This window comes from Syngnathus scovelli, chromosome 6, assembly GCF_024217435.2.
Source record: "Syngnathus scovelli strain Florida chromosome 6, RoL_Ssco_1.2, whole genome shotgun sequence".
Classification (NCBI taxonomy): Eukaryota; Metazoa; Chordata; class Actinopteri; order Syngnathiformes; family Syngnathidae; genus Syngnathus; species Syngnathus scovelli.
This window is the reverse complement of record NC_090852.1, coordinates 18,071,969-18,083,747: the sequence shown is the minus strand read 5'-3', so window position 1 is coordinate 18,083,747 and position 11,779 is coordinate 18,071,969. Positions and strand designations below refer to the sequence as shown.

The following is an 11,779-nucleotide window of genomic DNA, read 5'->3' as shown; positions in this document are numbered from 1 at the left end:
AATGCAAGGCATCTTCATATTTAAGTTTATTTGCACGTAGACATTTTTAAGAATAACATTTCACGTCTAAACTTGTAAAAAAAAAAAAATCCTACTCTACATATACTTAAAATTGTGCATTTGTCAACTCAGTTTTTTGATCTCATATTCTTGATGAACATGCAAAATGTGCTCGTGTTTTCTGTAAAAAACAAAACAAAACAAAAACGTTAAAACCTTTCCAAACTCATGTCACTCCACCGCTGGAATGGTGGCGTCCGCTTTGACGGCGTCCACTAAAAAGCTGAGTTCGTTGCATAGTGTCTCGTGGCGGTACGCCATGCGGATTTGCGCCACGTTTGTACGTCCTATGTCGTTGCCCTCGGGGCCGTCTTGCAGATAGTTGGAGCCCAGGAAATGTTTCTTGTCCTGGAAGCAATACATCAAAACGTGGATTGTGCTTTCTCACACAGATTTAGATGAATTTAAATTTTATCCAGCATAAAAATATTTGAAGATAGTGTTCACCTGGTGCGACAAACCGCTTTGCAGCACACTATTTCTGGCGATCTCGCACAAGTCGCAGGTGCTGAGTTTCCAGAGCTGAGCCGCGATGGCGTACTCCTCCATCAACGCTTCCTGTGAATGTTTCAAATCCAATTATGTCTTGCTCTGCAAGCCCACGTGTGTCATCTTGCAGGGGTTCGAACCTTTGTGTAGTGGAACTGCAAGGGGTCGTCGGTGGACAGCGATACACACAGGCCCTTCTGGAGAAACTCCCGCAGTGGGTTTTTGGAGTATTGCAGGAACAGGCTGTTGTTGCTCAGCGGTGACATGGCGATGGGGACCTGGGCCAGGTAGTAGAGGTACTGCAACACTGGACTCTGGTGGACAGGAGATGTACCAAATGAGGATTTAAGGACTAGATTTCCAACATCAGGGAATGCAAAATGTCTCGGCAAGGTGAGATGAACATATTGTGATCATTTGAGGTTTTGATTCTTAGGTGCTGAGTCTCCAAATGTCTTTTTGTCTGAGTTTGTGATGGAAAAAAAAATTGTCAAAGCACAAGACGGCATTACCTTCTTCAAGTTGAGGCCGTGGGAGATGTTATCCGCCGTCAAGAAGGCGGACACCAGGTGAGTGATGGAGCCTGCCTCGCCACAGTGGGGACGGAACTGGAAGGTGTTCAACCCACGCTCCCTTTTGAAGGATGCAAAAAATGTGTGTTACAAAAACAGTGGCACCATGTGTGTGTGTTTTTTTTTTAAAATTATTTTATAGCATTTATTGATTTTTATTATTTCTTCAGCCTGGCAAGCCACACCCACTCCGTGTTTCCAAGGCACGCCAATCGCCGCGGCTGTTTCTTGTTTTATAAAAACTGTCCAATCAAATTCGTTTATTTTCTGTGACGTATGTGCAACTCCGGAAGCCGATTCTAATTCAAAATGGCGCGCGGGGGAGCCGATAGTACTTTTTTTTTTATCAAGCATTAGAATAACTATTTTAAAATAACTCTTAAAAGTCTCTAAAACCGTAACTGCTGACAACCCTAGAAGCATTTATATTAAAATACACAGTTTTTTTTTTTTAAATAGAGGGCGGCGGGGTGTCATGGCCTCTCTCAGCTGATTAATTCATTTCAATTGTTTGCTCGGGTTTGCCCGCCGAAGAACTACCCAAACCCCTTCGCTGGTACGTTATATCTGAATCTCAGGTTTCTGCTGTTTCTTTGTTTTATTATTGAAGTCTGTAGCAAATATCTCAAGCCCAACAAGTGAAGTGAAAACACCAATGAGGTCCACCAAACAAAAGGACTCACTTGCGCAGGTTGTTGAGTACCATGATGTTAGCGTACATGTAGAACAGGTAGTAGGTGTACGGCGGGTTATCGTCTGCGGTCCACGATTCAGGCTTTGGACTTTTGTATGAAAACAAGTGGTCACTGTGTTTGGACTCGTCATCCACGCTGTCAAATCCTGTCACCTGCAGAAGGAGATGAACATCACAGAGGAAGAGCAATGTTAGCAGAGAAACAAACATCACTAAACATTTGTTTGGTTGACGCTTGTTAGGTATTTACATATTTTAGAAAAACATGAAGCGCTGGGTGCTTTTGCGGGTTGATTGTTGCCTCAAAGATGGGGATGAAGATGTTCTCCAGCATCTTTGCAAAGTTTGTTAACAGTTTCTTCGACCTGAAAATGTCACTGTAGGACAGAGGAACATCAATTGATGAAGATTCAGAAAGTCTTTTTGGACCTAGATGGAACCAAGAACACTTACTAGATCCGAGGAACCTGGATCATCCATCTCAAATTGGGTGAATGGACTTTGTGCTGAATAAACCAGGTGGCAAGCCCCTCCCATTCGCTGGCTGATCTTCCGTAAATGGACAGACGAGGCTCGGCGTGTTGGTACTTGCTCTCCTCCAGGTCCTTTGCTACTTCCTGAAACAGAAGATGTAGATTCTCGATCTACTACCTTTTAAAATTCTATTGTCCTTAAACTGCTCTGATAAAAGTCAACATACCTTGATGAGACGTGCAAAATAATCTCCCTCGATGTAGTTGTCAGTCTTGAGGTAAATCTCTCGCAATTCGCTGGCACCCACCGGGTTGTACTTGGAGTTGAATTTGTCGAAGCGATGGAATGTTTGTCTCCCCTGAAAAGATCAAATATAAACTCTTTGCACTTGTAGCGTTGACCGCTTCAATGCTTTTTGTCCTTACAGCATGCACGTCCAGAGAATCCACCGTGAGGTCATAGGGATCCATGTTGAGATTTTTGAAGACCTGCTCCAGCGTATACTTCTGGCCGCCCTTCTCCAGGACGACACGGCTTTTCTCTGTCTGGTAAGTGGTCTTGATGAACTTCAACAAGTGCTTTTGGTTCATGCAGGCGGCAGCATGTATGTGCGTATCCACCTTTGATTGAATGGCTTGGTTTTAGAACTCAAAGATGGTCATGATTTAGTCAAACTTCAACCGACCTTTCTGACGTTGTAAAAATCCCGATGTGGAACACTCTTCAGCTCCTTGAGCTCAGCCATTTCATTCATCATTTCATGAAGGTAAAATTTGGAGGATAAAAAGTTCAGTCGTCTGTGGCAGTATGTTTTCCTGCAAGACATTGGGGAATAACCTTTAATTAAAAATGCCAATCCAATTCAAATCTCGAACGTCTATAGCCGTCAATGGCGGTGAATGCGTTAAAATAAGGCATGTGACCCGTGTCGATTTTTTTATTTTTTGTGTTTGTTGCTGTGAGCTTCTAGCAATGTCAACTGTGCCATATAGATGATGCTTACGTGGGGCCATCAGCAATCATGGCAAGTACGTGGCTCAGGTCGATGGCAAAGGTCTCAAAGTCCGGGTAGGGGAGCGTGCGAGGTTGCTGCCGTTTCAGGGCCTCTGCGTTGTTGTAAACGTGAACGATACCGTCCTTCATCTGCACCTGGTACTCCAAGTTCTCGGGGATGCCCTCCATGGAGTACGGGTCCTCGTCTTCACGGGGGAACGGCCAGACGTCTACAGTTGAGAGATGGATCTTGAATGAAATTGCGACGAGGCGGGGGTTTACTGTACTTGACCCAAAACCATTTCCAACCTGGCAGGACCTCATCCTCCTCTCGCCACTTCTCTCCCTCTGCGTTTCGAAGGAACCGGGCAATGGTCCTGGGAAAGCGGTGGTAGGCCAGTCGGGAGTACTTTTCCCTGATGAACAGCGCTCTCAGGAGGCTCTTGGCCGCTTGCTCATAATCCTCCACGGTGATCTGGGATAAGCGCATGGATTCCGTATCACATCGGGGAATCTAAATAAAACGCTTACTTGGCTTTGGCCTTTGCCAGCCAGTAGCAGCTGCAGAAGGGCGCCGCCATGAAGGTCGTTGGCCATGTTTACCCCGGCGCAGTAGTCTCCGCTGATTGTCACTCTCTGGAAATCGGGGAAGCTCTCTGAAAAAGACGGCTCGGGCGCGGTTGGGGAGATCGCGGGCGAATGCGCCAACAGGCTCCAATCTCCGGTGGGAATCTGCAGGGACTGGGAACGCTTCAGCATGAAGGTCTTCTTCCTGGTGCCGCACATGGCGAAAATGGCTCAAGAGAAAACCGAGCAAATCTGTCAGGTGTCCAGTCCTCATACCTCATGACCGTCTCCTTGGACTGCTGCTCGGCCAACTCTTTCTGTAGCGTGCGCTCGCGGTCCTCTCGCAGACCGATGGGACAGTCCTCGGGCACAGTGAACAGGGCCATGGCGTCTTTGGTGTTCTCCTCCTTCAAGGCGGAGGCGTAGACTTTTTCAGCCAGGAGACGTACCTTCTCATCCACATCGCTCATGGATATTTTGGGGAAAAGCCGTGGCACCTCTGCAAAGGTATATTTTGTTTTATTTTAATCGTGCAGCATGATGCAGCATGATTTCGCCGATGGATTCAAGTGTGAAGTCTCAGCAGACGTCAGATAATCTACGTGAAATGCCTTTTTATTTTTTACAGTCGACTTAGCGAGTTGCTAACGTGCAGCAGTTCTTGCTCTATGCTGGCCACCAGGGTAGAAAGAACATGCATGCAACGCCAGTCATATGAAGTTGAGCCACCAGCCGGAGGCCTGACCTGCTTGAGAACCTGACAGGCTTTGAAACCCTACACCAGTAAACATCTCCCGTCCATACTTGACAGTCACTGGCTTTTGTGTGTTCCGCACGTGGTCCCTCCCTGAGACCACACAGCGCTAACTACTAGCCTAGCATGGAGCGTGCAGCGTTTTTATTCATTTTTGCAAGTTTCTGTGGCTGGGGAAAGGATTATTTGTCCTTGGGGGTTAGGCTGAGTTTCCTCGCTGTCAGTCAAATGTACGTAGCTTGTAAACCTTGACAGAAATCAAAACCGAAATTCCAGCTTGTCACTAAAATATGTCAATATTAGCCACTTCACAGGTTTCTTTTATATCAAACAAATGGTTTTAGGTTATTCACCTGACATGTTTCGGCGGTTTCTTCCGCCTTCATCAGAGTGTCACAGATGTGATGGTCACGCGTCTTTATCAGCTGATCGATCGACGAAGGCGCGGCTCACCTGTCAGATTTGACAGGTGAGCCACGCCCTCCGCTGTCCATTCACCTCTCCAGAATGCTGTTCCAGGTTTGAGAGAGCATATAGGCTCCCTCATCCCTGTTGATGGTTCTCGGGCCCCGCTTGCGGATCTCGATAGCCTCCCTGATCCAACGCTGATGTTTATTTTCTTCAGGGAGGCTATCGAGATCCGCAAGCGGGGCCCGAGAACCATCAACAGGGATGAGGGAGCCTATATGCTCTCTCAAACCTGGAACAGCATTCTGGAGAGGTGAATGGACAGCGGAGGGCGTGGCTCACCTGTCAAATCTGACAGGTGAGCCGCGCCTTCGTCGATCGATCAGCTGATAAAGACGCGTCACCATCACATCTGTGACACTCTGATGAAGGCGGAAGAAACCGCCGAAACATGTCAGGTGAATAACCTAAAACCATTTGTTTGATATAAAAGAAACCTGTGAAGTGATTAAATAAGGAAAAACAAAATGAACTTAGTACAATTATGTCAATATTAGCATTTCATAGTTTCGGTTCTCATGATCTTTTGGCCTGACTGGATTGGACTTCTCTCCAAATCTGTTTTTAAATTGAACTTAATATGATGACACACAAGGGACAGCAGATGTTTTATTGAGTTGGCCGAGTTTGCGAAGGAACCTAAATGTAGTTTGTCGTACGAGACTGCCGTCACCGTGCAAACGCGTAACTTTATCTTCACACGTGCCGCCACACTGGCACACTGTCCGTCCGTCCGTCACGGCCTCCGTGCTTCTATAGGCGTGTGTGCCACGTGTGTGCCTGCCATAAACGCGACAGCTGAGCAATTCCTCGCTCGACCTTGACCTACAGCCCTGGAAAACGACAAAACCTGACCACGGCGACTTTCCGATAACTTCAATTCACACAGAATGATAACTTGGATATGAAGCAATTGCATGGTTTATACTTTGCAAAAAAAAAAAAAAAAAACATACTTTCCATAACCATGGTTAGAATCCCTATTAAGAGTCAAATTTCATTTTTTTGTTGAGTCTTACTTTATCGCCATTCATTCCAACTTTAAAAACGTAATTTTCCAGGACGGCGTAGCGAGCTTTTCTCGTATCCTACCTTCTGTGGTGACTTTGGCCATGCTGCCTGCTTCTACTCGTTTGCTCTTCTCGCTCAACACTTATATAATTTGCTTTGGCCTCTTCTGGAAATGTCTTGCTCGCTTGCTGGAGCTGGCACCTTCTCGTCTGCCCAGTATCTTCCTCCTCACTGAGCTTTGAGGCCAGTCTGTTTACGCATTCAGGTGGGGGCAGTAATGAAGCCTTCGTCTGGCGTGTCCATCCTCACGTCTCTATTTTAGGCCATCGGGAACGTCATGGCTACTGGGGGGCGGTTGAATCAGGTGGCGATGTTGAAACTGGTGGTGGTGTCGCAAAAAAAAAAAAAGGGAAGCTTCTAGATAGCAACCTAAACATCTGGTATACACATTTCGGCCACCAGGAGGCAGAATAATAAATACATTGGTCATTTTATGCAGAATGTATTATATGCCTGTGTTGCCCTACCTGTCTACATGTGTTGCTGCACCAGTTGTTGATCATGAAGCATGAACCTAGCAGACTTTTGTTAAATGAGGGAACGCGTATATTTACCATGGCACCCGCAATCAAATTGTGACGAGTGCTCATATTTTGTTAACGCTCCGATCAAATGAGCTGTTTATGTCCTCGTTTAGAGTTTGAGTCTTTGCAGCTTACTGTAGGTCGGTGGGAAAACAATGTTGTGAGGACAGTGCGGCTGTAACATAAATAGACGCTGTCGACAACCCGCTGACACTCGCTGGGTGGAAAGATAATAGCCACTGACCTCTCCCAAGGCAAGGCGTGGATTGTTGCTTGCAGAGGGCTGCTTCCCTTCTCCTCATTGTGACCTGTGAAGATTAACAAAGGTCAACAAGAGTTCCCAGTGAAAATTAGGAGTGTGCACCGTTTACTTCAAACAAGTGTTTGTAAAATGAAGTCACCCAGGGTAGCTCGAGTATCCGCAAAATATTTACCAATAAATGATCAGAGAATAGCATTGAAAACACAAATTATTTATTTTTCTAGGCACTGAGTTTGGTCACGTGACATTCACAAAGTGTGTGCGCGTGTGTGTATGGTACCCAACTTGAAGTTTGTCAAAAGCAAAAAACAGAAATGTTAGCAGGAGGCTATCTAAAGAACTTTCCATTCACTTTCCTTTAAAGGACAAGACTTGATTGACTGGAGGAAATGCTTGCTCTGTAACTGCTTTTCCCATGCTGATAGTGGAATGTCAATGTTGATGTCCTTTGTTGGAAATTTGCTCCCTTCCCATTTTCTTATTTATTTTTTTATACATAATCATGTTGACTTGTCTTGTATTACTCACTAAAACAATCAATTACTTGCGTTTGTTTTGTTACATTGACCCAGTTTACCATTTACCACTATAGAGATAATATTTTTGGTATTATTTTTAATCGTATCCAATGTATTCGTGTATATACACACACATCTATACAAAATTTAAATATCTTTTGCAAAGCCCAAATTATGAACACATATTTCTATAAAATGGACAAGATTACGACAAATTGGAATGAATAAAAAAAGTTGCCATATAAAGTGATCAATAAATACATTTTTAGTTTCAGGGGAAAAAAATCAATATACAGATTCGCCTGACTTTAAAATGGATAATGTTGTACTTACTTAATGTATTGAAACCTGCCGAGGGTCTCACTGCACATAAGACGAGAGCTTCAAGTCCCAATAGAGGAAGCTGAGTAGGAAGTTTGTACATCATTAGACAAAGGCTCACGAAAAGGCGCCCCCGCCCCCCCAAACAAGCAAACTGCACGCCTGTTACTCGTCGCTAGATGGCGGCATACCGCTCATCCCCTCAAAGGGTCTGCACGGCCTTCTTGCGAGCGCCAATAATCGGTCACTTCATTAGGTACAGTACGCCAGGAGACGCCAACATTTGATTGAAAAGATCATGCGAGAAAGTTTGATAGTTCCATTTGATTGAAAAGTGCACGCAAGAAAGTTGTATCCATCGCGGCTGACCATTTGATCTCTGCTCGTCTCACCCTGTTGTGTGCCGTGGTGAAATGAGCCAGCCGCAGTGCGTCGGCCCGTTGGGCCACAAGATGGCGTCGCGCACGATTCAGTGACAAACTGGGATGAAGACTTTCCAATGCAAAGTTGCACCATCCAATTCCACCAACTCATGCTTGGCCCGTTGGGCCACAAGATGGCGTCGCGCACGACTCAGTGACACAAACTGGGATGAAGACTTTATTGTTTCATGTCGCCACGTGACCCCAACGCAAAGTTGCACCATCCAATTCAACCAAGGCCTTCCTCCTTCCACTGCGCTCAAAGCAAATGCACAAAGTTGCACCATTAAATTCACCCAATCGCGTTGACCACCTTCCAGCGTGGAAACAAAACGTTTGCCAACAGTCCCAATGTTAAAGCATGCATGGAATCAATTGTACATGTAATCAATCAATGGAGTAAGTATAAGAAATGAAGTGCTAGCTGGGGCTAGTTCAATCAGAGAATAGAATCCATTCAATCAGTAGACGAAAATTGAATAAGAAAGCACTCGCTCGGCCCCTCCTCCCCTGCTGCAAACAAGTCGAAGGCCAACCGCTCAGGCGACTCGCGCGTTGCCCTCCCTCAAGCCAGATGGACGCCGGATGGACGAGGGCCTCGTGCCGCCGCCGTCAACGCCGCCACTGCCTTCCCGCTTCTCCCGATCCGCTTTCTGTGTTTCGTGCTGGATTCTTTTTTTTTGGGTTTAAATTGCAGAATGAACGAATGAAAAAAGAAAAATGGAAGCGCCTCCAGGATCTCTCGTCTGAGGAAAAGCAGAGAGCCGCCGGTTAGACAAAGCGCAGCGTAGCCACGGTGGACGACAAATGGCGGCTCACCCGGCTGGCGGCGGCGGCATCTACAGCATCATCACGTAGAGCCCAACAAGGACGCTTATCACCAGCAGAGCGACGGAGCAGGACACGCCCCGGGTGGCTGCGCCCGGAAGGTCTAGAGCAAAGATGGCAAACAACATTGGCCCGGGCGGGGGGCTTGCTCCACTGACATGCAAATACTCACTCGGGTTGTCAATGGGGGTCTTCTCGGTGTTCTTCTCGGTCTCCTCGGTCTCCTCGGTCTCCTCGGTCTCGCTGTTGACGAGGATGGCCTCGGACTTGACTTTTGAGTCAGTGCAGCCGGTCACCTCGCAAACGAAGTTGCCTTTAGCCCGAGCGGCCAAAGTGAACTTGGAGCCGTCATTGCCCACCGTGCCGTCACCGTGTGCGACATTGGCTTCGTCCTTCAGCCACTGGTATTTTCGGACGTCACCCTGGGCCGCACACGTGAGGATCCTGCCACTCCGGCTGATGCTGACCTTGGAGATGGCTGTGGGAGCTGTCAAAAACAGGAAGAAGCGCTTTGCAAGGGGCGGGCAACATTTCTGGGATGGTGCTTTCCAAGGGCCCTCTACTTACCTGCGTAGGTGTAATCAAAGGCGTTGCTAGTCTTCTCGTCAGTGACGTAGCCTTCGGCCTTGCAAGTGTATTTACCGGTGTCAGGCGTGCCAAGGTTGCCGATGGTCAACATGGTGTTCTCGATCTTAATCTTAGCACCATTGTTAGTCATGGGGGTCCCATTTTTGGCCCACGAGATGGTCTTGACATCACCCTCGACCTTGCACTCCAGGGTCAAATCGCAGCTATTTTTCTTCTCCACTGTGGCAGAAGTGACAGTAGCTGTTGGGAAAGAGGAAATGAGATGCAAATCGGGGCCCCCTCGTCTCGTCGTCCTGAGCCACGGGAACAATTGCCCGTCGGAGAGGGTGGGCCGCCTGCCGCTGTGTTCCCTGAATTGTCTGAGCGGCTACCTCGAGACTTTCAACAAACACGTGGTATCCCTTTGCGTAAAGGGAGTGAAAGGAGCGCGAGAGCTGCGACGGCAAACTTACTTCGGACTTCAACTTGAAACTTTTCGGTGTCTCCACCGGTCACCGAGGCCTCGTACGTCCCGCTTTGAGCTTTTCCCATGTTGAAGAGGCCCAACTCTTTCTTGTCGGTGTCGATGAACTTGGGCGGATCATTAGCGCCTGTGTCAGAGACGGGCTTTTCGGAGCCATCCTTGCCTTTAAACACCCATGTGACAGCTCCAGTGTGTCCGGAGGCCAATTTGATGGAGCCACCAACCGCGACGTCGCAAACGTTGGTAATGCCCTCGGTGCAGGCCTCTGAAAAAGCCCAAAACAGTTGTACGAGTTATTCACCGCAATAGCAAAGTCCAAGCGCAGGCGGTCAAAAAGGAACGCTGGCACGCAGCCAGACAATAGGCGTGTAACTTACTGGCATCAACAATGATGGTGTACTTGTTCACCGTTCCACCGGAAGTGGCAAAGTACACGCCGGTGTTCTTTGCTTCCAGGGTGCCCTTTAAACCCGCTGGAGCAGTGGCATCATACGCCAAATTGCTGTGGACGGCCGCATTTGGTGTTTGGAAGTTCCATTGGGTTGCAGTATTCTCTATTGTGAGGGCGTCGTCTTTTGCGCAGAACACCACCATGTTCTCCGTGCCCGAGCACGATGCCGGATCTGGAAGAGCAGAGATGGCCAAAGCATGCGCTTACTCCTCCCGCTGTGTACTAAAAGGACACCAACGATTGTAGCGACAGAAGCTACTTCAAGGCACAAAGTGGATTTTTAGCATTGAGCTATGTCATTTGTGCAACTCGCTTTCGGGACGTTCTCCGCGAGCCATTTTGCCACCGTCGCCATGGACGTGTCCAAATGCAATTCCCAAAATGAAGGTGCAAAACATTGTCCCAACAAAGTGGGCCTTTTTCCACATCAACATGGCTTGTCTTTTAGCTTTTGACGCTTTGGACTTATTTGACAATGAATCGATTGGCTTCAAGATGCAGTCTTTTTGATTGGCTGCTTTATTGCTTGCCGCTTTGAACCAACTTCAATCAATCGGATTGCGTCGAAAGTGTGAAAAGTTTTACCACCTGCCGAGTGGACGCAGAACAGCAAGAGGATTGTCACAAGCTTCATGGTGATGGCGCAGCGAGCGAGCGGCTGGCTTGGGTCGGTGGGTGGGTTGGCTGGCTGGCTGGCTGGGTGGTTGGGTTTCGTTGGCTGGCTGGCTGGCTGACTGGCTGCTCAGACTCGACAAGCGAATCAAATGACTGTCGGACGCGAGCTCTGCCTGCTACCCGCAAGGTGCGTGACGTCACGCCGCTTTGACACGCAGAGCCCGCGCGCGCTTCGCTTTATGTCAAAGCGTCTGCCAGGTTGACAGGAGCGAGCCACGTCACCACTTGCAAGGAAGTCTTGCAAGTTGTTGCGCGGCGACCAACTTGATTCCTACCGTCGTTAGGAGTTCAAGACAAACGGGCTAATGAGTCAGCCAAATGTGCAAAATGGCGCGCCACGCTTCTTTTGAAGTGGGCATAAAATGATGACGATGCAGTACCTGTCTTGCCGTCGATCGCTTGACTTGACTCTCTTACACTTCGTCCCGCAGTTGCATAATATAAAATGGGGATTGGCACGCATTCTTTGAAGCGCAATTCAAAATTTGAAAAAGACGTATTCTTTATATTTTCTATCTATCGATGTGATTATTGATTATTCTTAAACCTTATTGTTCATTTTACATCAATCTGAAAAAAAAAAAA

The 11,779-nt window shown here is 47.4% G+C and overlaps 3 protein-coding genes across 5 annotated transcripts in view; 1 reads left to right on the top strand and 2 right to left on the bottom strand.

Moving 5' to 3' along the window:
* Positions 1 to 13: 13 nt before the first annotated feature.
* On the bottom strand, positions 14 to 8,150 carry ampd3b (adenosine monophosphate deaminase 3b). 3 transcript variants are annotated; one of them, XM_049723701.2, is made up of 18 exons: positions 7,780 to 7,859; positions 6,911 to 6,974; positions 6,610 to 6,841; positions 6,164 to 6,461; positions 4,126 to 4,348; positions 3,886 to 4,054; positions 3,592 to 3,757; positions 3,293 to 3,512; positions 2,975 to 3,104; positions 2,715 to 2,909; positions 2,516 to 2,647; positions 2,269 to 2,432; positions 2,066 to 2,192; positions 1,805 to 1,968; positions 1,062 to 1,182; positions 690 to 863; positions 508 to 618; positions 14 to 408 (listed from the first exon to the last, which is right to left on the bottom strand). In XM_049723701.2, exons 4-18 carry the CDS (start codon positions 6,183 to 6,185, stop codon positions 232 to 234), a joined length of 2,295 nt encoding a protein of 764 aa, XP_049579658.1. In that variant the 5' UTR covers positions 6,186 to 6,461; positions 6,610 to 6,841; positions 6,911 to 6,974; positions 7,780 to 7,859; the 3' UTR covers positions 14 to 231. The 3 variants fall into 3 exon arrangements, with proteins under 3 accessions (XP_049579658.1, XP_068507301.1, XP_049579646.1); XM_068651200.1 differs by lacking the exon at positions 6,610 to 6,841 and having other exon boundaries at positions 7,780 to 7,865; XM_049723689.2 differs by lacking the exons at positions 6,164 to 6,461; positions 6,610 to 6,841 and having other exon boundaries at positions 7,780 to 8,150.
* swap70b (switching B cell complex subunit SWAP70b) overlaps positions 2,716 to 11,779 on the top strand; it is a 57,611-nt gene continuing 48,547 nt past the window's right edge. Inside the window, exon 1 of the mRNA XM_049723713.1 lies at positions 2,716 to 2,837. The gene's annotated coding sequence lies outside the window, so the exon portion shown is untranslated. The remainder of the gene's footprint in view (positions 2,838 to 11,779) is intronic.
* LOC125970937 (uncharacterized) lies at positions 8,355 to 11,705 on the bottom strand. Its single transcript, XM_049723738.2, has 7 exons — positions 11,108 to 11,705; positions 10,446 to 10,691; positions 10,058 to 10,333; positions 9,585 to 9,845; positions 9,190 to 9,504; positions 9,009 to 9,120; positions 8,355 to 8,935 (listed from the first exon to the last, which is right to left on the bottom strand). Exons 1-6 carry the CDS (start codon positions 11,151 to 11,153, stop codon positions 9,029 to 9,031), a joined length of 1,236 nt encoding a protein of 411 aa, XP_049579695.1. The 5' UTR covers positions 11,154 to 11,705; the 3' UTR covers positions 8,355 to 8,935; positions 9,009 to 9,028.

Excerpts from the sequence above, each read along its gene's own strand:
- ampd3b (XM_049723689.2), bottom strand. The coding sequence starts at position 6,968 with ATGAGGAGAAGGGAAGCAGCCCTCTGCAAGCAACAATCCACGCCTTGC. Across the intron at positions 3,513-3,591 it reads GGAGGATGAGGTCCTGCCAG|ACGTCTGGCCGTTCCCCCGT; the intron begins GTTGGAAATGGT and ends TCTCAACTGTAG. Across the intron at positions 1,183-1,804 it reads GTACTCAACAACCTGCGCAA|GGAGCGTGGGTTGAACACCT; the intron begins GTGAGTCCTTTT and ends ATCCTTCAAAAG.
- LOC125970937 (XM_049723738.2), bottom strand. The coding sequence starts at position 11,153 with ATGAAGCTTGTGACAATCCTCTTGCTGTTCTGCGTCCACTCGGCAG. Across the intron at positions 10,334-10,445 it reads CACCATCATTGTTGATGCCA|AGGCCTGCACCGAGGGCATT; the intron begins GTAAGTTACACG and ends GGGCTTTTTCAG. Across the intron at positions 9,846-10,057 it reads GTTTCAAGTTGAAGTCCGAA|CTACTGTCACTTCTGCCACA; the intron begins GTAAGTTTGCCG and ends CTTTCCCAACAG.